Here is a 27562-nt window from a genome sequence, read left to right on the forward strand (position 1 = left end):
GATGATAGTTTTTAAATAACTCCAGAGATCTTTTAACTATCATTTGACAAAACATCCCAACAACTGATTGTTTTAGAGCAATTACGTCATTACGTGAATAGTAAACAAGTTTTATTTTCAGGACTTTCAAGTTCATTGACTTGACTCTTGACAGGAGTAGAAATAAGAGTGACTATTTGGCTGTAATCACACAGATATTTAAGTTTGGATATTTATGTTTAATTTTAGTTTGTCAGTGAAAGCAAAAATACTGTATTTACCCGAAAATGATGCGAGACAGAATATAATGTACCCCAAACTAGTTAATTATGAGTTTATGAAAAATACTTTATTCAGTAGAAATCACAAATAAAACACATAAAAATTAAAAAATTATTTAATTAATTTATACTATATTTACTAGAGCTTTTCTAGTGCACTTTAGTCAGTAGAGTGATTTACATTGCCTTTTTGAAACAGCAAGCACCCAACCGGCAAAAAGCAAAGAATACAGTAATACAAAGGAAGGTGAAAAAGGAGCCGCAGTGAAGACGGAGGTGGAAAGAACCCAATGATAAAATCCATTTAAATCCTCCCCCCCCCCCCCCTTCTCAACATTCCAAAGTGTTATCCTGTCATCTGTCAAGCCTGCAAACAATACCCCTTCCCTCGGGATTCAGGAAGCCCTAAACAAAAGCATACTAAAGTGGCATAAGTGACAGTTTGCAGGCAGATATTCAACTAAGTGGAGGTTCAGAAGTTTCAACTAAGATGTTCCCACCATTGTTATTTCATGATGTTCTTCCAGCTGCAATATACAGGTTTGCAATTATAACATGATATTTAGAAGTTTCAAGTAAAAATAATCACATTATTTTCAGTAAATATGTATTTTCTATTTGTATTTATTATATTTTTTTAGAGTGTTTGGATAATGTTTTAAATTGCATGGGTAACGTTATCCACAGAGGTTCAATGCGATAGCACCTTTAAGATTACAGTGGGCTTTGAACTTGGGTACCCTCTCAGTGCTCATAAATGTAAGTCATGCAATTCTGCTGGTATTGAACCCACGATCCTCGCGACATATGCATGGTGTGTCAGCAATTACTACCACTGAGGATCCTATTTAATATTAGTGTCAAGAAAATTAACCACCAAGCATAGTGAACTTCAAGTTTGCAGTAGTAAATAGATAAAACAATATGTAAAATAAAAGTTTTCTGAGAAGAAGAAATTATACATGCTGCAACTGAAATATTTGGTCGATTAGTTGCATATCTTACAACAAACAAAATTCATTCTGATGCATGCAAAAGGATATGATCCAAGTGTGAAGTTCCGCAGTGCCTTCACTTTAAGAAATTCGCTGAAGTCGGACAGTTTGTGCTTCACGAAAGAAATTGTGGACAGAATCGCATCTTGCCCATACAAGATGAAGTTCCCATCGAAACATGTCACTTTCAGCAGAGCCTTCAGTGTCTCTACGAAGTAGTTTGTGCTGGATTCGATCCTCAGAATGCAGTCGAGGTCCGAAGTCTTCGAGTGCTCGATGTACTTCTTGCGGATAAAGTCCCACTGGGTCTGAAGCTTCTTGTGGCAGTTTTCGACGTCCGGCCTCTGCATTCGACTCTTGCGCAGAATCTCCAACAGCTTCTTCATGCTGCCATCCAGATTCTCAAACGCGTGCTTTATTCCTTCCGTGTCCTTCTGCATCTGGACGTTCTGGATGATGTTGAGGTGATGAAAGACTTCATGTAGTCCACTCGACAGGCCAGAGATTCCAGTCTGTAAGCGAATGTAAACACTGTTACAATCTGATGGCTGCATTTATTAAAAATATCTGAGGGTAACAGATGCTAAAGTAATACAATGCAGTCATTTCACAATATGGAAAAACAACCATAGTATATACTGTATACATGGTACCAACGTATTTATTTTAGAAACTTGTCAAAGTTCTGCTTTTGCTTACCGGACAATTTCCGAGAACGTAACCTGTCAGTTAATTGAGAACTAGTTACTGTATTGCACAAAAACCTGGGGTAGCTAAACAACATATTACAAAAGAAGATTAATAATTATTACAAGTGCACCGGACACCGGAGTGTAAGTAACGCTATTGTTCAATTCAGAAAGACATGGATCAACTAAGGTTGAAATTCTCAAATTGGTAAATGCATGGACCACCAAAATCTGTGCCTAAAATCTGCTAAGCAGCACTGTGATGTTAATTAATTTTTAAGACAACTTAACCACCAAATATTAACAGACACCTTTAAAAAATAATAAACACAGGTATGGTGCTAAATACTCATAACTTATTTTTAGAATAACTATGACTTGAAGATGAGTGCGCATTAGAATTGATTCAACACTGTATTACGTCAGCATGTGTTTCAACTTCGTAGGGCTGCCCAACTGCATGGTCGTTTCGTAGCTTAAAACGGATAAACTCTATTATTGTGGTGTTTGGCAGCACTCCACAGTATGAGAAGATTTAAAACATCAAAAAAGGCTTCATGAATTGTCACCACAGCAGTGGTGCAAGTGCTTTGGTTCAAATAACGAAGCTACGTGATGAACTGAAGGTGTTAGGTGGTGAACAGAGTCCAGGATGAACGAGGTGCTGGTCACCTCGAGCAAGAGCAGCAAGTAGACACCGTCCTTGATGGGCGCGATGTGCACCACGTGAGGGTTGTGGGACCGCCCACCGGCCATCAGCAGCAGCACGTGGCTGGCGAGACCCTCCGCCCGCGACTCCCCCTGCTCCTGCCCCAGGAGCTTCGCCGCCTCCTGCCCCGCCGGCCCGTACTCCTTCCGCAGCTGGGCGGGGCTGCACTGGGGGCTGGCCTGCGGGCTGTAGAACTCGTCGCTCGACTCGCCCCCGTCCTCGGCCTCGCTGCAGTCGCGGTGGCCGGGCTCCGCCGCCAGCACGCGGTGGCTGCCCGCCAGCAGGCTCAGGAACATCACGTCCGACGCCGACAGGTCCTGGGCGTTGCGGCTGTGGGCAGTCCCCGTTGTCCCGGTCAACACACGCACCACACCGGGGCCTACTAGCACACCACTGAGCAGAGGGCAAAGTCTTTGTTTCAGCAAATTAAATAATATTTGAAAAAAAAAATGTTTGGAAGGTCTATTTCTGCACAAGCAAGAGATTAAATAAAAGAAAACAAGTGGGATCAGAAGCTACAACTGTTAAAATGGAAATCATTACAATAAATATTACTTTGTAAAAGAAAAGTTTAATTATCATACTGCAAATAAAAAATATTGCCTGAAATCCCAAGGTCTAAATCACCATAATATAAATGGGGAAGGCTTGAAGTTGGTAGATTGTCACAAGACCATGAAAGAAAGTAGAAGTCGCACATTCAGGCCTGTACCTTCCCTCCTCACTTCCCCACAAACTGCTTGTTACAAGGAGCTGGCCTTGAGGAAGTTTGTCATCTAGGATGTGAGACTTGAGTATTTTTGCCATAGGAAAAAACTATGAAAATAATAATACAATGAAAGGTCTTTAATCAAACAATCTATGGTTCAGAACATTCTGTAATTTAGCCTCAATCTAGCCGCTCGAAATCAGAAATTTTCAGGTGGATTCCAGATGTTATTCTTTGCTGCCAGCTTTTTTTAGTTTACTTAAAAGTTTATTAATACTGTCTTGTTTTCATTTCAGCACAGTGTTTACTGTTATTTAGCGGTTACATTTAACATTTCGCTGATAAATTATCGTAATGTTTTTTTTAAGAAGACCAATGGTCATTTGTATTTTTTCTTTCAATAGATCAGCTACTATTTACAACTTAATTTAAATACCATTGAAATTTTATTAATTTTCTTTGGTAGTCCTGTTCAAACAATGCTGTGTTCGATTATCCAGCATGGCTATGAGATCCCGAACGTGCCGGAAAGACAACGCGAAGAGCTGAACGGAGACAGAAGCAGTACCTGGAGTAAAGGCCGAGGAACTTGTTGTCGACGAGCACCATGGCGTGCGCCTTGGAGAAGTCCGTGAGGGCGCGCAGCCTGTCCGTGGCCTCCTGCAGGGCGCGCAGGGCGGCGAGCGACAGCTCCGTGTTCACGATCAGCTGCTCGACCGCCTCGACCAGCACGGCCTGGTCCGTGTCCTGCAGCACCAGCCAGGCGTCGAGCAGCCGCGTCAGCAGCCCGGCGCGTCCCTTGTCCCTCTTCAAGCTGCGCAGCCCGGGCACACACGCTCATCCACCCTCTCACGCCGGCACGCTCTTTCTTGCACAAGAGTCTAGCGGCAGCACCGCTACTTCCTGCAACTGGCTGCAAATGCCGAGCCTTTCCGAAGTTGGCCGATCGGGAGCGCCTACCACCTGGATGTTTTTTTATTTTTACGCGCATGTTTTTTTCTATCCAGTATTGTTACGCAGTTTCGCACTGCGTAACTATACGACTACCAGACAGCGCCCCTGGCTATCTGATGGATACCACCCGCAGCACAGGGGCGCGCAATGTTCGATTTCTGCGCGCCGGACGGCAATGCATCGGGGCCGCTCGGGCCACTTCGACTCCGCCCGGCTTCGCGGGCTTCGTCCGGAACAACCAACGATGACGTACTTCCGCCGGCGGGTATCCAGACTGTTCCTCGGTCGGGCCCCGGCGGACTATATAAACCGGCCCAACCAACGCTTCTGCAGGCAGTCTCCGACTGGCCCAGCAGCATGAACCTGCAGTGACTACGATCTACACCACCGGCCTCCTCCGTCACGCTGCCCGACGACGTGCCGACAGCTTCAGGAAGAAAACTGTAAGAGACGCCGTCAGAATCTAAGTCCGTAAGGGACTCTGAAAAATTTTCAACCCAGTAGAAATATTACAAGTCCACGAGGGACTTAGAATAAATTCAAGCCGCATTAGTTTGGACTTAGAATTTTCGCAGAGTGAGGAAACAGAAAATTTGCCTCGTCTGTAGAATGAAGGGAACTGTCTCGTGAAGGTTACGGGATAAGTAAAGTATATGTTTGACTGGTGTTGAAAATAAAACGGCAGTGGGGCAGCGTGGCAAGAGACGGAGGAGAGGTCGAGTACCGCATAACGTAAAGTGTACCAACTTGCAATACGCTGAGGCTTACCGTAACGTAACCAATGTAGTTTTACGTAACGGATTCGACTGAACTGTTATAAGTTCCCGGACTACACGATCAATGTAACGAGCACTCCTGAGAGAACTTCAAAACGCAGCTACTTCGTTGAACGACTGACGAGCCGAGTAAAGATAAAGACTGCTCGCCGCAATATTGGCGGGGCGCCACGGCATACCGCTGTCAATAACCAGGAGACTTTTGAATACGACCCGCTGAGTGCAAGAACGTGTGTGTAAGAACGTGAACATTTTAAGTGTCATAAATTTGGTATTGAGACTTACACCAGAAACACTGTTTAACTTTAAAGAATCAGACCGCCATGAGAGAGAATATAAACTAGTTACGGATAATATTAACTGTACTATAAGCGATTTCGTGTCAGTTCCCCTTAATTATTTTCTTTCACATTTTCTTATTCTCTAATTGTAATTTGATTTGTTTGGCAAATGTTAAATTCATGTTAGTACAGTTAGTTAACATAATATTGAATGTGCCAAAAACTAATTGATTTGATGTTCATATTTCCTGCTAATATAATTTGCTGTTTGCTTTATAATAATGCGTTAATTTAATGTGTGTGAAATATAGATGTGATCCAATATTGTTAATTATATTTTTCTGTTCACAGACATCGTGGGCACTTGCTGTAATCGTCAAAATAAGAAATCAGAAGGGTGTCATATCTGAGCATGCGTGTATTGAAGGATGTGATGTTGTTATTACAAGTTTTGTTAATAAAAGCACTTTTGTTTCACGAACTTTAGAACCACGTTGAGCTTATCCCCTTGTCCTCCCACCCTTCCGGACTGGAGGTAAAAGTATAAAAAAAAGCCACACAGACTGTTTAGTGGATGGATGGTTATATTAGATAAGTATAGCTACATTAAAAATACTGTAAAATCATTTTATGGTTGCTTAGCAAATAACTTTTTAATATGTAGCCTTCCAGCGCTAGGAAACCGTTTACATGATTTCACAGTATCTTTAATGTAGCTATACTAACCAAATCAACCGTCCACAATGTTTTAAACTTCAAAGTATTTATAATGTAGCTGACCTAACCTAATTGACCATTAGTTATCATGTCCTTACCTGAAAATTACAAGTTGCGTAAAATTGCAAGGGAATATGGGGCGTCCCGAGAATATTTGTGGAAGACAAAGACTTCCTAGATTTTATACGGTATGAAAAATATACAAATCCACAAAGTATGTTTCTTCAATTAGGCATTTTCCTCTAAAAACAATTACCAATAAATACAGTTTCCTTGTTTATGGTCTTTCCTTTTATCAACCCCGTCATATTTATTTACAATGAACAAAAAAAAAACCGAAGATGCACGATCGGGCGTTTTGCTCTCTCGTCAGTGAAAAGAAGGCTTCCCGTTGCGGGATCGCGCCGCCGGCCCCGGAACGAGCGTGAGCAGTGCGGCATTTACAGCCAGTTGCAGGAAGTAGCGGTGCTGCCGCTAGACTCTTGTCTTTCTTGCCACCAAACATTCCACAATACAATCAAAAAACATTAAAACCTCTACAGACTACCACAAATCCATATAAAAACTTCATTTTCAAATTTCAACTACCAAATGTAGACAATGCTAGTGTGTGTGCTCATTTTCTTAAAAGTTAGTCAAGTACACTAGATGCTGTTGATACGAGCTGAGCTAAATGTTACACGTGCATTCGGGAGAACCCGGATTCGAATCCGACTGGTCCGTCATCCTGATTTTGTTTTTCGAAGCATCCCTGCAATCACTCCAGGAATTCTTCCCACAGGCCATGACCTATTCATTCTCCAATTTACCAGGACCTTCAATGTACTACCTCTATAATGACCTTGCCAACAAGTGAACTCAAGTACCTACCTACTAGATGCTGAGTAATCAGGAATGCCATCATACCAGTTTGGCTTAACTTTCACACTTGTTCCTTGATTATTAGCTAAACATTCTTAACTAATTACTGTCATTTTGGAAATTTAGTTTAGTACTCTAGAAACAATTATATTTTTGAAATAAAAAAAATCATAAATTAATGTTTGTAAATATACTTGTTCACTTTAACAAAAATAAACATATAATTTACTAACAAAAGTGCAGCAACTCACACACACCTGTACAAAAACAATAAATTACATCAGATCATAGATATGTTCACGTTTGGAAATAAAATTCAAGGCCAAGCTTCACCTTCTGAGTCTATTTTGTACTGCAACACTAGGCAGAAACTAAAAGAAAATTACAAAAACTATTTTGATTAAATTATGTTCTATGATATAACTTTAATTATTGAACTGAAGAGAATAGTTTTAGTTTAAAATCAGTTTTTTTTAGACGAATTTTATTTGTTCAAGTGGATTGTCTCCAAACAATCAGAATTGTCCCAATTAATGATTTGCATGACCCCGATTCATTAGTGTTGCCAACTTGGCAGATGGAAGTGCAGGGAATTGGGAAAATTGGAGCCCAATCATAATTACAAGTTCGGAAACAATATTTTCTGAATAGCCAATTGGTAATGGCCAGTGGTAATGGCCATTGGTAATGGCCAATGGAAATGGCCTGTTCTGCAGCGCCACATAGCACTGAGTCCACCCACCCAGACTTGAAGCGCAGACTAATACGTCAATGTACTGGTAATTGGGCAAGAGTATGTAAGAATGACCCTTTAAATATTTATATTCCTCAACAGTGGCAAAATCGAAGGTATTTGGGAATCACAAAATTTATTTCGCATGTATGGTAGTAATGTTAGGTGGCAACAATAGAAAACCAAATTTAAAACAGTTAGTAGAAAATACATTTACTTATACAAAGGTTAACATCAATTGCACATAATACTAAGTACTAATCTGTGAGATGTTTCATAAATATTGATGAAAATTTCTTGTGAGACAAAAATGACAGGAAAGAAAAAAAAATGGACAAAAAAAACCATTCACACTTTTAATATCTTTTATAGTTTTTTTAAACCAAGTGGAAAAGTTATGCATTCTAAAAAAAAATGTCCTTACTTCAAATTTGTGTTTGGTTACTAGGTTGCCCTACTGTAAATTAAGAGCACTGAACAAGGAACTAAATGGTACAAAAGTAAATTACAACAAATAAAATAGATGAATGATGATGATGATCTATAGATTATTCGTAACAAATATAAAACTTATGACTAGTGCATAGATGAGGAACAATTTTTTGTTTACTGGATAATTAAAAAATGTCTACAACGATTGCAGTTTGTTGCACAAATAAGCAATGATGTATTCAGACCCTTTCATGGATGAAACACAATTATTATTCTAGCCTTTTTCCTTCTCAATATTTATTAAGCTATTAAAAATCCTTTTACTCATGTTACTTGCACACAACAATTTAGATTATAATTTTTTTGTAAGTTGCTTAAAAAATTACCAATTTAATTTCATTGCATGCGAGTATATTGTCATTCATATATAAATTTTTAATTTTTTATCTGCCCACTCAAAATTACATTATCAATTTTTTGTAGGTTACATTAAAATTTACCTATATATTTTATTGCATGTTTGGCTTTTTTTTTCTCCCATTTATAATGGTATTTAAAACATTACAGTAGATAAAATTGTTACATACCACAGTTTTTTTTTACTGTTTTGGCTGTGCTGAATATTAAATTTTTTTTGTGAAGAGAGAGAAACACCCATAGCAAAAATGGCCACAATTGTTTTACAATTTTGTATTATGAAAACTGAGAATGGTTCCACTAAGATTAGTGCAGTAGAGTCTAGATTAACTGAGTTACCATGGACTGCTGCAATCTCGGATAAGCAAAATCTTGGATCATATGGATAAAAATAATCCCTTTTGGCACAGCTTAAAGGCATAGGTAGATTTCAAAGAACCTATTTCATCTGGAAATATTTTAGAAAATTCTATAAAATTCTGGAACATTTAAGAACTTAATGTACATAACATATTTATGTTCTCCAATATTACAAAATGATTGATTAAACATTTTCTCATTTTCTGTGGAGTGAAAATATTATAAATGTTTTTAACTAAATGCATCCAGCATTGAATAGCTAAAAACGAATTACTTATTATGCCGACAAAGGTTTTTTGACCTTCAAAACTATTTTACATCTCTTGCACTAATAATGTGGTCATATAGAAATTTGCTTTACACTGAGGTTTAAGATAATAATAAGATGGTTTACCATAAATTTGAATGGATTTAATACTAAGAAAGTTTTGATTTTTTTTTTTAATTTCAACCCATTTTTATGGTAGATTTGTTTCATCAAAAATTGCTTCAGCCAAAGTTTTAGATAAAGTTTAGGATTCATGCAATAAATTATAACAGATTTGATAGTATACTTTCAAACCTTGTTATTTCCACCCCTTCCAGTAATGGTTAGTAAGATAAAAATTTATTTTAACAAAAGTTATAGACAGTATTTAGAAAGTTAAACAAAAATAATAATGGATTCAATAGCGTACATGGTAGTGAAGTTTAATTTATTTTCTTAATCCAACTCCAGGTTATTTTAACCCCTGGCAATAATTGATTGTATAATGAAAAATTGTTTCAGACAAAAGTTTTAGATGAAAATTATAAGATTTACAAACCATTCAATGGATTTGATGGTGGGACTAAGGGATTTATGCATTTTTTTGTCCTCCAAACCTTGTTTTTTTTCCACCCCTTGCAGATATGGTTGCATCAAAAATGTATTTAGACAAAAGTTTTTGGTAATACCCCTACGAGTTATAATATGTTCAAACGAAAGTGATATTCATCATATTATGGAAGTTATAGTGATTTTTCTGTTTTTCAAAAACATCTTCCCCATTTCAACCTCTTTGGTCGGACATTGTCTATTAATGAACTCGACCGAGAATGTCATTGGAAGTGATTTGTGAAAAATGACAGCAGTTATAGTGTTCCTAAAAATGTGATTATACATATATATGAACTTTAGAGTTGACAATGACCATGAAACGAAAAAACCATAAAAAAAAAAATTCCGGAAGTCGTACCATGGTAACAACTACAATAGGTAGTATTTATTCTAAATCTACTTAAAAGAAAAGTCTCAGTTTTCAGTCTGCCCAGTGGTACAATTTTTCAGGGTTTTGTTTTTCAGCTCGTATTCGATGTAGATATGTCCAACCAGAAAATGGCTTCTTTGAAGTTAATTTTCTTTAGACTTTTGACGACAGATTATTTTATAGGTCCCAAAGCTAATGTTTAAACTTTCTTTGACAGTAATGATGCTTTAGATAAACTCGGATAATATAAAACATCCGTTAATCAAAACTCTACTGCAGGTAACATGCAAAACTGTTACATGATAATGAACACCAATCACTATACCAAACACTAACAGAGAGACGTCTGGTCCACAAATGTGCTTGACTAGCGTGATGCATACTCCTTGCATCCACTTGAGCCAGGACACTTCCTGCACGCCGATATGGACAAACAAGTAGCCCATGTACTGCAACACATACAGCGTTTGACAACACTTAACTGTCAAAACACACAACACCTTTAAACACAGACATTTCAATACCACATCGGCATGCAAAAACAAACATGTGCTGGCTCGAGAGTTTCTCTGACCGTCAAATCAATTAAACAAATTGCCGAGCAATGTGGGACTGAATAGTACGGTGGTTTTCAGGACACAGCAACACTGTACCTCATCGAACACCATCTTGGTTCCATCCTGGCACTGAACAGATGAATACGCATTCCCGAACTGGCAGTTCATGACACGCTGCGATGTCACGATCGGCGAGAACAGCTGAATTATCACATTGGGGCTTAGTTCCTCTTCGTCCTGTCACAAGAATACAGTAACACATTTTCAAAACATATACATTTTATCTACAAAGTGTTATCACTTTTGAATATTAAATGTAATTAATGAGCAGTTCAATGCTGCAAGATGAGAAAGTACATCAATTAATAAAGAGAAATTGAAAAAAAAAAAAAAAATATATATTGCGGGTTCATTTTGGAATAGACTAAAATTCAAAAATTTACACCTTTATGTTTCTGATATTGGCTCACAGTCTCTGATATTGGCTCTGAAGGGGTCTGGCCTAATGAGAAATCCTAATGATCGTTTTCATAATCCGCTAAATTTTACCTCTTTACTTTAACCCTTCTCTCTGTGTCTAAAAACTTTTCTGGAGTTCTCCTTCCTGCTTCTACAGGATATTGACATACATATTTAAAAAAAATTCTCTTTATTTTTTCCCCGACAAAAATGTACAAATTTCCCCGACTATTTTTTAAAAATAATTAATTTATATTTGCAGGGGTTTTGAATGAACTAAAGAAAAACCAGCCTCCAGCAACCTCTACAACTGGCTAAGTTCTCTCTACCTCTTCTTAACTTCAAACAGAACCTTGTATTAACCATTTTATAGTGTATGACTATGTAAAACACCATTTGGAAAAAATGCTTTCATAGTCTGGGTGATGGCAGACTTGAGTATGACATTTTCTACTCCAATTACTGTCACTGGTAATTTCTATAACTTTTCTAGGACTTCAAATAAATTCCCCGATTTTCCCTGACCAATTCCTACTTCCCTGATTATCCAGGACGTAGGCTTTCTGTGTTGTAACTTTCCTCAACCTCCCACCCCACCTGGTATATCCTAACTATCCTCTCTGATCACCTTCTATATTTTAGATTCTCCCACCCCAATTACTTCCTCATTTCTGAATGGCTATTAATATGATCCTTTTCATCCTTTTCATTCTCTTCCACCTCCTCTTCAACCAACCAGCTGCTCTGCACTACCTCCCAGTTGAGTTCCCTCTTGAACGTTGCTGTGCACAGATCCCACACGCATACACGCCACAGCTTACTCCAAAATGGGGCGCACCATGACATGTAAGAGTTCTTCAGTATGCTGCTTCGTACCCTCAGTATCCTTCCCAGCATACTCAAGGCCTGCCCCTAACCTTTATTCATAACTTTCTCCACATGCGCCTCCCCACCGCAGGTTTCCTTGGAGCAACATCCCTAGCTATTTCTAGCTGTTGGTATCCCCCATCTCATCTTCCCTCTCATGTTACCTCCTCTTATTCACAGTTTGTTTCTTTGAGAACCTGATTACACTCATCTTGCCAATATTCATCTTCACATCATTCCTTTCAACCTACTCTTCTACTCTTCCCAAATCCTTCTGTAAACAACCCCCTCCCCCCCCCCTCCCCCCGGGCACACCACGGCATCACCATACATCACACAGCTGTCCGCCAAATTGTTAGGTGTCCCTATGATGAAGAGTAGAGGACCCAGTAGACTGCCCTGTGGCACCTCTGATGTGAGAGAGCTCATCCTACTTTTCTATCCATTACCACCCTGTCCACATTCTTCATTAAATTTTGCATGTGGTATCTTATTGAATGCCTTTTCAAAGTGTCACATTTGTCCTTAAGCTCCTGGGTGGAATGTGACAATTTGGACACTTGACTAGAAGCAGCTAAATATAAAATCATATATGGCCTGAATAGGTAATAATAATTTTAAGTTCGCTGTTGCCGCTGAGATCTGTCTTCCCAAACACACATTTCCTAAACAGCAGTAAAAATCTTTAATACTGGTAGAAATTATAAAACACTGCAGTGAGAAGGTGTTAACAAAAATATTATTCAGTTGCAGTAAAATAGTATAGTAAAAATTGAACCACATTATAACTAAAATTTATGTTGGCTAACTCTGATAAAAAATTTATATGGGCAGCTAAACATATTTTTAAAAAATATATGAACTACCTATAACCATATGAGTAATATACTTTCATTTACAGGTTGCTTACAAAACTCGAAATAAATTCTATATAAAAATACAATTAAAAATTAAGCTATCACAGTTATATTTCTATTATAGTCTTTTTTTTTTGCTAGCAATTTTCTTTTAGGTCATTCTCATGATGTTACGCGGAAGGGATTCTTACTAACTTGTCTCGTTAAACCTGTAGAATATAGGCCATCTAATTTTTAAATAATTCAGATTGATAAATGTCCGTGAAAATTCTGTTCGTCGCGCAAAACTGTTACTCCAATCGCAGTCATATGCTCCGTTACTCATATCGCTGTGGGGGAATTCTGTTTCCAACGATAGCACAAATGCCATGGAGGTCACTTACTTGTATTGCTGCAGGTTGTAGATTCAAAAAGGCAAAAAACCAGCTCTTGCCAAAGCTGGTATGTAGATTGCCAACATGCATGTTATGACAAATACACAACACCGAGAATGAGTTCCAAATTCATTTCCAAAAGAAGTTTCAGTGATAATGTCTGGGACACAACCCAGCATACAAGAACCACAATTCTTTGTGTGTTGCACCCAAACAAATTGTACATATTTATTCTCTCGACGTTAAAAACACAGCTGATCGGGCCAAGAATGCGGAAAGCATCTCCATCCACACCGGTGCAACTCAAATTCCCGCTCCACACACTCTTACGTTACCGCCCTCCCAGTCTGCCTCACACGGCAGCAAACTGAAGCTCATTCTGTAACGTCTATTTTTCTTTATTTTCTTTAAACGCTAGATTTTTTTTATGTAAAAGAAAAAATTACATTTAAAAAATAGGTATTGAAAATATTTTAAAATTCCAATTAATGGCAACTATATAACAAATATTCCACAGTTTACTGGGTTGCCGCTTAATAATTTTACGCAACTAAAATAAAATTAACGTATATATTTTAACTTAAAATACATATAAATTTTCTTCCTCCATTTATATAAACAGTTTTTAAAATGCTGCTATCAGTTTTTTTATTCTTTAAAAATAAACTGCGTGACCACAGGGGGATCACAAAAGTCAATGAAACAGGCTCACCTTCGTCAACTCCTCGTGCCAAAACCTCCCAGCAAGCCTGTCTGCTATGTTTCACATGAGCAGCCTTCCTAAGCCTGTGCTGCCTCTCCGTACAGCCTTCTATGTCTCCCACTACATGCCTGTGCACTATTCTTCTAATTTTCTACTACTGACTCACTGGCATATAAAAAGTTTGGCAAAGCCAGTTTGCGTGTTCTACTGTTTTATATTTTCTTGAAATTCCCATTATTAACTACTGCTGTGTATCAACATCTATTGTATTCTTCTCTAGAAGACAAATTTTGTATTTTACAAACAACGGCCCCAATTGCAAGAAAATTCACAACTTTTATTATTAGATACCATTACGAGATTCATGAAGATTAGGGGTCCAAATCAGTAGGTATATGTTGAAAGTAAGTAATTCGAACATGAAATGTATCAATTTTTTTTGACGTGACGTCTAATAAATCGATGAACGCCGGCTGCACGCACGAAAAAGTGTCCCACTACGGATGTCCCACTACGGATGTTCCTGTTTGCTCATTGTACGCATGCGTGGCATCTCTCATGCTCATTGTACGCATGCGTGGCATCTCTCTTCATGCTCATTGTACGCATGCGTGGCATCTCTCTTCATGCTCATTGTACGCATGCGTGGCATCTCTCTTCCACTCAATTGGAACAACCATCGATTTGACTTTTCAATCATATTTTCGTCGTTTGAATTATTAATATTATGTAATTTAACGATTGTCCACCGATTTTCAGTTACACATAATAATTCAAATTACACCCGGGATATTTTGCACAATGTTTTAAAAAATATTGTAACACATTATAAATAAGTTTGGTGTATTTGGCAAGCGTACAATGAGCGTAACGGGACAATGTGCATTACGGGACACTTTTTTGTGTGTGCAGCCGGCGTTCGATTTAATAGACGTCATGTCAAAATATTTTAGATTGTATAATGTGTTTAGAAATTATACAATGATATTATTGTATGCTATTATATAATAATATCAGGGAGCATAAGCAGATGTATCCCTCTAAAATTCTAAAAGATCTACCATTACCACCAAGAAATGTGAAGAATTTGGAATCAAATAGCAGGAAAAGTGGTTCTAACTTTTCTCCCCCCCCCCTACCCTCTACACCAAAATAGATTTCTACCTCTGCTTCTGCATGGTGTGTATATTATATATTTTGTCTAATATATGAAAGTAAAATTCATTAAAATCAGGAATTAAAATAATTTTAAAGTAATATGTTCTGTGAAATCTCTGTTATTATTTTTAATACTACAGCATCTGTTTTATATAAATTAGACGAGGAGAATCTCTGGTGGTTAGGCATTGCCTTCCACAGTATGGAAATGAGAGGAAGGACAAAACCCTATCTTGGAACCCCGAAGGCTACCCAAAGTGAAAATTTCCTGATCATGCATCAAACACTTGTAAATATATGTATTTTTAATCTCTTGAAGAAAAAGATTCCCTCACCTTGCCGTCACTTATTAAACCTTGTAATTTACCGAGATTTTTCATGTGATTTAAAAATGACCTGTCTCCTTTAAAATAAAGAATATCATTTAGATTGTCGAAGATTAAAATACACCTCATTTTGACAGACCAGAAATTCTAAAAAAATCAAATGTATAACGTTTACTCGAATCACATGACACAATTCATCGTATCGTCTGCACAACTATGTCGACTGTCAAAACCACTGAAACTGTTCCGTTTCACTACATATAATATTTCTAGTCCAATTTGACCCCATTAAATATGAAATTTAATAAAAGTTAGATTAAAAATATATATATAATTTCAAAGATATTTGGGTAAAAAAATTCTCAGCTTAACCCTTATTACTGTTCTGTGGCTTAACCTTTCCGTGGCAAATAGAAAAAAAAATTAATGTTAAATAAAATATCTTACGTGCAAAGTGTGCCGAGAAATACCAATTAATGCGAACATATATTTTAAACTTTTTCGTTTGTTACAGACGTTCTTGACATATAATGAACTCTTGCCACAGTTACCTAATAATAAAACCATCCGGGCTTTAGAATTCTTCTGGCTGTTAGTAGAAACAAATATTTGTTGGCAATGTAATCATCTCAAAGTGTTTTGTTTTTGCAATGTTTTGATATTGCGGCTAATGCTGTGTGTTGTTAAAAGAATTTGATGTGCTTTCGTAACTTCGTCGAGAATACAAAATGAATTCACTGAAAAAGTGTTACTGTAAATTTGGGTAAAGAAATATATTTATGTGTTGAAATTTTAAAGATTATTTTGGAATAGTTTCAATGAATGAATGAATGGTCAGGTGTTTGATTTTGATTCGTTACGCTTGCAATTGGGATTTCACTCGGTGCCAAGGAGTCTTCCCCTTTCACTCACTTCTCCCTCCCCATTGGTTATCACCTCAGATTCCGTGCATCTCACCCGTATCATTCCTTTGTTCAGCCCATTCCACTCCTTCCCCGTCCTTCCAAGCAAAGCGTTCGTACTTATTTCCGTTCGCCTGATGAGATGAGAATGTAGCACTACAAGATTATTGGGTGGGGAAATGGGAGTACCCCTAGAAAACCCACCAGCGAACCCATGACAGTTGAGAGATGAGTGAGTGACTTCTGAACACACTGTAGCCCCCTTGTATGTGTTCTGATTTTTATTTTACCACCCTCAACTCAGTCGGTAATTATCAGACGTCGTGGGTTTTTAGAATGGAAATAAAAACATGGTTCTTACATACTACACACGTCCCTAATTTTACCCTGAAGGAATGGTTTCTTAATTCCTAATTGTTTGTGAAAAATAATAGTTTATAGTTTACATTACTCTACCAGCATCAGACGTCGCTGCTTCATGGAACGGAAAGTAAATAAAAACAGAAAAAATGTTTTTCAAGTACTAGAGATGTCCCAAAATTTATGCTGAAAACTTGGTTTCTTAATTCCTACTGGTTTGTGAAAAATAACAGTTTAAAGCTTACATTACAATACCTGTGTTTTCACACTGCTGCTGCCAGTAATTTTTTAATTGCGATCGTGTATCTCTGTTCAGTATAACTGTAGCCAACTATGGAGACTTAAAAATACGCTATTTCTTCAGTTTCATATATTGAAGTTTATCCCTGGATCCTGAAGGCTTGATCCTGATGGCATGATTCTGTTGGCTTGATCCTTGGTACATGATGCTTGCTGTTTTAATTCAGTATATTGAAAGATCCTGTACATAAAAAAAATATTGTCATAATATAAGTCAAATTAAAAGGATTTTTTTTTCAACCTAAAATCATAATTTATTTCCTTTGCAATTTATTTTATGTACAGGATCTTTCGATGTACTGAACTAAAACAGCAAGCATCATGCACCACAGGATCAAGCCAACAGGATCATGCCATCAGGATATTTCGATGTAGTGAATTTAAAAAAAAAACAAAAAAAAAAACAAGCATCATGTAACAGGAATTAGCCAACAGGATCATGCCATCGAAATCAAGCCTTCAGAATCCAGTGATAAACTTGGATACATGGAACACCAGCCATATCCAACACAGAATATATGATGGCTGTATTCAAAGAATTCCCTGAAAGACTGCAAAATTCAATGTATCAGCTACTTCAGTGCACAGCACGTATTCCTCACAGAAAATGAATGATGTTAACAATTCAATTCAAATTTTTGGCTCCCATTAGACTTGTTTGTTACAACGTGACTTGAAATAGTTTTTACTTCAAATGCAATGTAACAAAACAAACATTTCTTAATACAATTTTATTTATTCTAATAAAACAACAAACATGAAACATAATGATTAAAAATTCCTTACAATTGCAATAATATAGTTTTTATTCAAACAATTTTCATTATAACAACACCTACATTTACTAAAGTTCTCAAAAAAAAATTAAAAACCCACATGGGTAAACAATGAATGTTGGCGATTGCATGAATATACCTAAGGAATTCTAATGTAAGCTCTAAACCATTATTTTTTTTCACAAGCCATTAGGAATCAGGAAACCTTCCTTTCAGGATTAATTCAGGAACGTCTCTAGTATATGGAAAACATATATTCCTATTTATCATGGGTAAAAATAAAAGATGGTGGCAGTATAGAAGCACAGGTGTTGTACTGTAAGATATAAAATTTTAATTTTTTAAAAAACTAGTGGGAATTACGAAACCGTCCCTTCGGAGTAAATGTAAGGATGTGTGTAGTGTGTGAAAACCATGTTTTGTGATGATTTTTTTTCTTTCCATTCTAAAAAGCCACAACGTCTAATAATTACCGTTTTTGAGTACTGCTGAAAAAGGTTTACTAATTATTCTAGTAAATTCTTTTCCTAAAGAAAATAATAAAATCCAGAAAATACCTATTTCGAACACTAAAGACTTACCTCTATTTACCCTTTAAACAGTGTGTATACGGCAGGTTACATACTATTGCACGTAACAATTTGGTGCTTTGCGCCTCCGTACTGCTAAAAAAAATCCCTGTCAAGGGTTAACGCTTCAGTTTGGATGTACTGGCCAGAAGAGCAGGTTTGTTTCTGGCCAGTCTGTAGAAAGAATCAGGTGAGAGGAACACTTTGAAATACTCACCAGCCGGCTAAAGCCAGGAATGAAACTTGGTAACTTCGCGGTGAGATGCTGATGATTGACCACTGAGGCAGCTCTGATTTTTACTTGAAGAAATGTGAAAATACATTTGAAGTACGGTAGTGTCCCGCTGATGATAAATAGGCTGGCAGAACTTTGGGTTATCAAAAATATTTGATAATAGGTAGGTGTTAAGAAAAAGCCTGTTAAACGTCACTAGGTATAATATGTTTTAAGTGTACACATTATTAACATAATAATCATGTTTTGGGACAAAAAAACAAACGATAAAGAACTGAAAACATGAAAAGGATATTTTTAATCTGTGGTAGAGTCTGGAGCAACAAAAAGTTGACTGTGTTCGTGCTCACAACTTTAAGTTCTTGTCAATTGATTTTTTTTTTTTTTACAGTAGAACGTTGAATAGTACGGCATGTCAGATAAGCGAAGGTCAGATAAATGCAACTCTACTGTTTAAATACTATGTGCATCAAGCAAAAATTTTGTGTGATTTCAGTGCTGGTGGCTGATATAACGATATAAACTGTGCTATGTCTCACATAATTAATTATACATATTTTGATATTCACCATCTAGGTAAGATACGTGGTGGCACATTTGTAATCAAATGCAATGGTGGTGGTAGAGTGCTCAGATCATTCGTCTCCCACCATGGTTATCCGGGTTCAGTTCCCAATGGATTGGATTTTTTCAGCATACTCCGATTTCCCCCACCCATTCATTCCGTCATCGCTCCATCAACATCTCATTGCCTTTCACAGACGTTTAGCTCAATCCAGTTCCATTTCCAGTAAGCAAACATTGCTGCAGTGAAAAAACAAGTGGGAAATGGTGCAGCTGGAATGAGTGATGCACTTGGCAGAGCCTGACGCTTGTTTGTGTTCTGCCCAATCAGTGAGCACCGCCTGAAAGTCTTGAAGACTGCCCTGTCTCGCCAGTCGACTGCATCTGCACCTGTGGAGGAGATAAAGATTCCCGAGAAGATCAAGAGGGGACCAACTGATATACTTAGAGTAGGTAGCTCTCATTACTTATTTAGTATTCCACACATTACTGTTCATATCAGTTTTTAATTTTATTTATTTGTTATCATCTTTATTGGTTGCAAAGTTTAGGTGATATGCCTTTTCTTACACTTAACCACATTTTCTGCTATTACATCATACATTCAAATAAAAAAAAAAAGTATAACACAATCATAATAGACTATTACATAGGTACTTGATAAGGTAGAAAGCAGAATTAAATTTTAAATAAATGTTCAACCATTAAAAAATTAAAACAAAACACTAATTTACAGGGAACTAAAAATTAAGCATAAGCATACACGAGCGGAAAAGTAATTAACTCTTAAAAATGCAGTATTGCCAAAACATGATAATTAGTAGTACTACTACATTAAAACCAGTCACACATTTACACACAGATTTGAGCATTAGTTAAGCCGCAGAGTGGTCAAGGTTCAATTCCTGTTTCGTTTGTAAGCTTTCTTGTGCACTAGACACATAGTGTGAAGTTTTCAATAGGCTATCTAAAACCTTATGAAAATAACTACCACATTATCATTGTAATATGGTTGCAAGTAACACTAAACATTTTCAATTCCTCACATTTTATGGAAATTAAAAGGAAAATAAATGTAAAGTAATCAATATTATTTTTAATTCTTTTTTTTAAATAATTACTTTTCTTCATCTGTGACTTGAGTAGCCTGCTGCATCCTTCTAAAATAACATTGGAAATGATCAGCTTCGGATTGTTTCTTCATTTATGGAAGTGGATATATGTGGCCTTGTTGCAAATTTGCACCATTATCTTTCGCATTAGTTTTGTTTGTGGATTGAACACAAACATTTTACTGAGTAGAAACTCCTGAGAGCGACACTATGGGATTTCGATAATGCAATTGAGTTTTTTGTGACAGTTTTATTTGGTTTGTATGCTTTTACATGCCAAGTATATGGTGTGATATTGTCACGTTGGTTCGTTTGTTAGACTAGACTTTGGTAATATAGCTATGTTAGTCAGAGTATTATTAGTAATTTATAGTAAAAAATTTTCATTTTACTCAATCTTATTACTCTTCACTGTGGGTTATGAGACTGGTTTGCAATAAGAATGCAGAAATGGTAAAGGCATTAATTATACCATTGTGCTGTAAAGCCAAATAGTCGTATTCAGGCAAAAGTATCTCGGAGAGTGTAATATAATCGGGAATAACAACAACAACAACAAAAATAAGTAATAATAAATAGTTCAGCCCTCAGTGCCAACTTGAGCTCTGAATTTGGCCCCCATACAAAAATGTTTCCCATTCATACTCTACAATGATTAAGTAGGTCACATTGCAGGCTGAAAGAAATGACGAGACAAAGTTTATGTCTGAAATACCATATTTCTACATGGTTTGGATTACAGTAAAAAAAATTTTATCGTGGCAATCTTTGGTTTGAAACATTCTGTAATCCGGCACCAATCCATTTACTTGTACTATTTAGATGTTTTCAGATGGATCCCAGTTGTTGACAGTAGCTGTCAGGTTGCATTATTGTGTTGCCGAGGGTTTAATTCACTTAGAGTTTATCCTTACTGCTGGTTCTCATTCCAATTTGACTTTCGTGAGGTGCAGACACCCTGGAGATGCGATGCTGCCGCAGATGCTACAAAGGAGCACACTCACTAGTACACGGACTCCTTGTAGGAGTCGCCGATGAGGTCGTAGTTGTCGGCGGTGTGGAGCAGCGCGTCCACCTGCCACGCCAGGTCCTTGTCCTGCAGGTGGCGGCGACACATCTCCATCGCCGTCACGAAGAAGTGTGTGTCCTTGGCGTCGCGGATCGTGAATGCCCGCCCGCCAATGTGCCCCATGATCTCTGCCAGGATGTTGCTCACAGGTCCACCTGAGACAGCATCGTCACAACTCACGTGTGCTCCACTACCATTTCACTGAATTTTTGGTTAAAATAGACGTGTTATTAAAATCACGTGCTAAAATCAGACTATTTTTATAAATGGATCATAATTTTCTGTATGACATGTTCACTTAAGTGTACTCTTTTGAAATGAATGTCTGCTATATTTTGCTCGCAATAACAAGGTGCGACAGATAATGAACCTCGCCCCTCGTCTAGAGTGAGGGGCAAGAGAGGGGGTTTCTTTGGTAACCCCGTTAATACAATATCTATGTTTAATAGTCTGGCCCGATCACTAGTCTGGCTGTGAGCCCGAAAGTGCTGGATTGAAAATCTGTCACTGTACTGTACATTTGAAATATTTTATCCAAATTTCTTAAATTACAAAAAAAGAGTTACTGTGTTGAGCAAAATCAACACAATAATTTAAAATCTAACTCCAGTTAAATATACATCTATGATAAATAGTATATCCAGAGAGAAAAAAAAAAGTGTGATGTTATAGCAAAACGTGGTCACAAAGTATGTTATAGCAGGACAGGTTTGTATGGTTGTAACGTAACACATCCACATGAGGCTTGTAAAAAGGATGTATCCAAGTCACGTTTGTGCAGGCCCTGTCGAGCACAGTGGGGCGTGACTACACAGCAGCGCACTACAAGTACCACGACGACCCGTACCTCATCCCCACGTCCAACATCAGCAAGCGCACGTTTGCCCTGGCGAAGGAGTCTGGTCGCAAAGCTGCCTTCTGGATACGCCAAGAGAACCCTTTCTTGTTCCAGCACAGAGAGGCGGACCCACCCATACAAGTTCGTGTGTCATGTTATGTGCTGTATTTGAATATGAAAATTACTTGTTTTGAAATTATCTCCATTTTTTTTTATGTCAAAAGTCATGAAATGTTTGTAGAAGTAGACTGGTTTTGCTAATCAGTATGCAACTAGCAGTATGAAGACTGCTAGATTTATAAGAACAAAATTATATGTAACTACCAGAATTGTTATAAAAACATAATAGTAAGTTACATGAGAGTAGGTATATTTTTTATCATTATATCTACAACTGAAACACATGTGGCAATCTAATCTTAATGATTTTAACAACATTTTTGGTTTAAACTAAAATTTAAAATATTTTTGGTTTAATTAATTTTAACCACCAGTGGTTTCTCTTTAACTGTATATGCTTATTATTAATAAATAAGTTATTTACAAGTGAAAATATTGTTTGTTAAAAGATACATAGTACATGTTTAGAACTTTTATTTAGATGAATACACTTCAATACTATATGCCAAATATTTATATTTTATGGATATTAATGTTATGCACATTTCAAGATCATAGTTTGTAATTAGGGAAGTGCAGTTATTTTTATAGATTGGAGACATTACCAGCCCTGCTGTTATTACTATAAATTTCATATTAGCTGGAATATGTACAATGATGTTTATCCTTCAGTGTATTATCTTTTTCCATTTTATATAGGTATATTTTTTTTTTTTTTAAGGCATTTTACCCAAAGCCAGTTTTTGATGAGAACAGTGACGTAAGTGAAGAGATCTTACTGAGGTGTATTGCTGACGTGTGTGTCTCCGATGCATTGACTGTCTACGAACTGCTTTGCAAGAAAGGAATAGGCAAGTAGAGTAAACTAGCGAGCATTGTAGAAGTGTAATGTAATTAATTAAGAATCCTGCAATCTATTTGCTCTTAAAAGATTAGTATTTGTATATGAGATAACATTTGGCTTCATGCCGAGTGATTGTAAAGGTTTAATTCATTCATGCCCTCCCTCCTGTTACCATTTTAAATATTATCCTAATATTAGATATGAAAACTCGCCCAACTTACTTCAATCTGTTGCCAATTGGACTACCGGCAGTGGTGATAGGTTAAAATAAAATAAGTATGTGTGTGTGTTGGGCATTCATATTAATCTCAACAATTTTTAAAATCACCCTGTGTATTAAATTACTATCCTTATGCTCTGAGTGAGTTAATGTACATTTCCTGGTATAAACCTTGTCAGAATACCTATTACAGCAAAATAAAAACCAGTATTTCCATGCGCTAAAGCCATACAAAAAATTGTAATGTGTGATTTGGTGTCCACTGAAATACATCAGTTAGAATAACTGGTGTAATAATTCATGTGGTTATGAACTTAACTTTAACACATTTTGCTGTCTGTTATTCATGAATGTATTATGTCGTAAATCCTACACCAGTATTGATTTGAATATGTGGGGGAATGTTGACATTGAAACAAGCCAGGACCCCACCCGCCCAAAACTGTCCATTTAAACGCAAACCAACTGTAGTGTAAGGTATGTGTTTGTACAATAAGCTGCCTTAAGGGGGCCAGTAGGTGAGCGTGTGCTCTGTGTCGCGTGCTGCCCCAGACGTGAGCGAGCAGGCGAAGCTGTCGCTGCTGCAGCTGGCGTGCTACCACAACTGCGAGGACAGCCTGCGGGAAGACCTGTTCGAGGAGCGCTGGTTCAAGCAGGGCACGCAGAAGAAGGCCCAGCACAGGAAGACCTGGAAGTGAGTCCCACCTCCTGCCCCCTTCCCGGCCGGAACGGGGGCGTGCCACGCTCGCCTCCCTCCTGGGTCAGTCCCAGGCTCGTCGCAAGTGGGGGAGCATGGGTGGACATTTGCTGTGAGCACTCCCGTTTCCTCCGCCAATCGAGGCGCCCGTCCAGTTGCATGTATTTGTGTTAGTGAGGCGGGTCGATAAGTGAGATGCTCGCTGGTACTTCTAGCACGGTATCTCCTCTAAGTGGTCATCTCGTACAGCTTAGTGGTAACCATATCATAAAATAGCGGAGAAGTGAAGTTGAAGGTGTAATGCAAGTCCTCTTGAGTGCGTTCAAGAATATGTAATGGGTGGATCATGTCTAAAAATTACACTGAAAATAAGTGTTTTAACCATTTTCTCTCTCTTAAAATCACAGTTTAAAAACAAAATCTGAACACAGGACTACTCATCTGTCCTTGGTACATTCTTTAATACTTTCCGTGAGCAGACCCCACTCGGATGTCTTAATCAGTTTTCAAATCGCATTGTTTCTTCTCAAGCTTTGCACACCATATGGATGCCCAGATCGACAGGTACCTGAATACTGTCATTCATTCTCAACTCATCACCTTTCATCATCTCTAACGATCTTGATGTGTATAATATATTAAGTCCAATAAATTAATTCATTCAATAATTCTTCCTGCCTCGTCCCAACTCTTATGCATCCTAGCACGTGAACATTGTTACGATTGTTAGAGTAACATGCTCTGATAGGTGGACTGGTAGATGTCATGGCGTGCCCTCACATTGAAGCCCAAAACACCCTCTTACGAGAGCAAACGAGGTTCTCCTGAGACCAGACTCTGGTGGACTGCCGTCTTACTGTTGCCAGTTGTCTTGCTGAAATAATTAGTGGGCTGTGACCTAATTATTTTCCATGTATTTATCAAAACTGCAGATCCCCTTTTTTTTTCAGCATAAGATGGAACTAAGCTAATGTTTACTCTACAAAGTGCATTTATGATAAATAATCAAAATTTTTGTTTTTAAAATTCTTTCAAGAATGGGAAAGATGGATTTAAATTAACATGATTGTGTTTCACTATGAAAGAACATGTAATTAAAGTAATTTCAGTGTGGTTTATAATTGCTTCTGTGTTTAAATGTTGCTTGATGCTAATACAATAGTTTTTTTCTAGCACTTTGTTGCTTAGGAATGAAGAAGAAATAGAAATGAAAAACCTCTGTTAGTTTTTTTAATACATCCAGCTAGAATTGAACCAACCTCTTTCTAAACGCAAGGTTTGTATACTACAGCATGACTGACCATGCTCAGCATGATAGAATATACTCTAGCTAACAGAAATTTTCAAAATTTATTTACTATATGTTAATTTTATATTCAAGTAATTGATATGCACCATGTGTTTAAGGGACAATGGTCTAGCAGAGACAATTTTCAACTCGTTGCAAGAGAAGAAGCCGGAAGCGTACTGCGCAGTGATTCAAGGCATGGTGCGCTTCTTCCAAGTAGACAGAGCCTGGCAGCTGTACGAGGAAACACAGGCGAAGGGTATCCCCGTCACCACGGAAACCTACAACTCCCTCATCTCAGTCGCCAACTATCTGCGCGAAGGCAACGACCTCAGATGGAAGCTTATTGAAGTACGTTTGTTGAAGTGATGTTATTTCTGCGTAGTCTAGGAGACTTTTGTCATTCCAGGCCCAGTCAAACAATTGGAAGTAGTGGTAGACATAGGTCTCTCTACAGACGCCTTTGTGGATCTGTCGTGTACTCGTCAATTAATTGTTTAAGTGTCTTTAATGTGAGCACTGTTTCTAAAAGTTGTTTCTTATTTATGTAAAAATACAGCATATTTGATCAGAAAGATGGAGTTTAGGCTACAATTACTGAGAATAAAAGCATTCTAGAAACATACAAGTATTTTAAACATTAAAAAAACAGTGATAAAATGTTGTAAATGTTCTGCGTAGTCAGGACTCAGGAGTGTATTTGTGTCAGTGAGGTGTGATCATTGGTGCGACACTCACTGTTACTTTTAGCACAGTATTGCTTCTGATCACAGGGCTTTGTGCGCGCACTTAGGCCTCTCCTTTTTCATGGGTCAACTATGAGGTGAGCGGTAAACATAAACATTTTATGGTGTATAAATTAAGTAAAAGTGTAATGCTTAAAGGTGTAGTGCTTAAAAAAATCTTTTCTTGGAATTTCATACTTAAAAATATCCTGAAAAGACATGTATTAGCCATTTTAACTCTCCTAAAAATACATTTTGAAAATAAAAGCCAGAAACAAAACTACTGATCCACAGTGTAATTTTTGTAACTAATCCTCAATTTAATATTTAATGCTTTATGTAAAGAAACACCATTTGGATCTAGTGATGTGTTGGTTGTGCTTTTTTCCCGGTTCTCGATTTGTTTCGGGTTCTTAAATATTGGTTCCTGGTTCTCAGTTTTAGGTTAACCACACAATTTAAAATTACACAGTATACCCTAATAAATGGTGTATTTATTTAACATGACTTATCAGTGCCCCACTTTACCATAATTAGACCACAAAGAAGTCATCTAGCCCCAAGATAGCATAGTTGTGTCTCATGTCACTAGATGGCTGTAGCAGCACTGTATTGACATCCTGTGGTGCAGTTATATCTAGTCATGCAAAATAATAGTTTTTTTATGCTGGGTCAGTATTTTATTTAGGCACACCAATAAAAAATTGCTAGAGAAAAATGTAAATATTTGTTTACAAGAGATTAAGTAAATTATAAAAAAATAATAATAATAACTAATACTGCAGTAGCCACATACCAAAGCAAATGCAAGTTATGTATGTATTGTAATTGGTAAGGGATGGAACCCTCAAGGTAACAGAGGTTTGTTAAAAGATTACATTATTAGTACATGATATCTGATATGTTTATTCTATTATAAGTAGAGGCCCAGAAATTTCTTGAGTAGCAAGTTAGTACAATTTTTGGGTGACAGACATCAAGATCTTGGGTAAAATTGGAGAAATTAATAAACGACCCTTTATCTTGCTGAACCCAACCCCTCAGAATACTGGAGTTATTATTGTCATTGGGTCGTTTGGCTGCGCAAGGTGGTGAAGGAAGGGTAGGCAAGACTGCCTTTCTTGGTGTGGGGCTCCTGGAATTTTCAAAGATTTACGAACCATTCACTTGTCACATGGGACTTAAAATTAAAAGAAGTGTGGGTGTTTGTTGTCAGGCAATATACCACGGCGTTTTACCGGAAAAAAATTATTAGCTGTTAAGCTTTTCATGGTATTGTTACCGGCACGACTTTATATACACGGTTCTCAGTGCCGATTAATTTGCTGAGAACTGGTGGAACCGAGAAACAGGACCGACCCATCACTATTAGATACCTCAAGCAGTTTTTAAATTGCTTGATTGTTTTCTATAGCTCTGCAGATTGTAAGTGTGCTCAGGTAGGCGGAGAGCCCTTAATGATTATCCATCTCTGAAATTATATTAAGAGGCCCATCTAGTTGGGGTGTATGTGTGTTAGT

General features: G+C 37.4%; 2 protein-coding genes across 2 annotated transcripts in view; one reads left to right on the plus strand and one right to left on the minus strand.

Moving 5' to 3' along the window:
- Nucleotides 1-15614, minus strand: part of LOC134530370 (BLOC-3 complex member HPS1) — a 28069-nt gene extending 12455 nt beyond the window's left edge. Inside the window, exons 1-6 of the mRNA XM_063365134.1 lie at nt 15433-15614; nt 10776-10916; nt 10459-10571; nt 3931-4176; nt 2617-2983; nt 1304-1767 (exon numbers count right to left, since the gene is read on the minus strand). Coding sequence (XP_063221204.1) covers nt 1304-1767; nt 2617-2983; nt 3931-4176; nt 10459-10571; nt 10776-10916; nt 15433-15552 — 1451 coding nt within the window. The 5' untranslated portion in view covers nt 15553-15614. The remainder of the gene's footprint in view (nt 1-1303; nt 1768-2616; nt 2984-3930; nt 4177-10458; nt 10572-10775; nt 10917-15432) is intronic.
- A 403-nt stretch (nt 15615-16017) lies between these two features.
- LOC134530363 (small ribosomal subunit protein mS39) overlaps nt 16018-27562 on the plus strand; it is a 35619-nt gene continuing 24074 nt past the window's right edge. The window contains exons 1-6 of the mRNA XM_063365120.1: nt 16018-16186; nt 19461-19578; nt 22092-22289; nt 22990-23119; nt 23885-24026; nt 25437-25668. Of these exons, the coding sequence (XP_063221190.1) occupies nt 16152-16186; nt 19461-19578; nt 22092-22289; nt 22990-23119; nt 23885-24026; nt 25437-25668 (855 nt within the window). The 5' untranslated portion in view covers nt 16018-16151. The remainder of the gene's footprint in view (nt 16187-19460; nt 19579-22091; nt 22290-22989; nt 23120-23884; nt 24027-25436; nt 25669-27562) is intronic.

Source organism: Bacillus rossius, chromosome 3, assembly GCF_032445375.1.
Source record: "Bacillus rossius redtenbacheri isolate Brsri chromosome 3, Brsri_v3, whole genome shotgun sequence".
NCBI lineage: Eukaryota > Metazoa > Arthropoda > Insecta > Phasmatodea > Bacillidae > Bacillus > Bacillus rossius.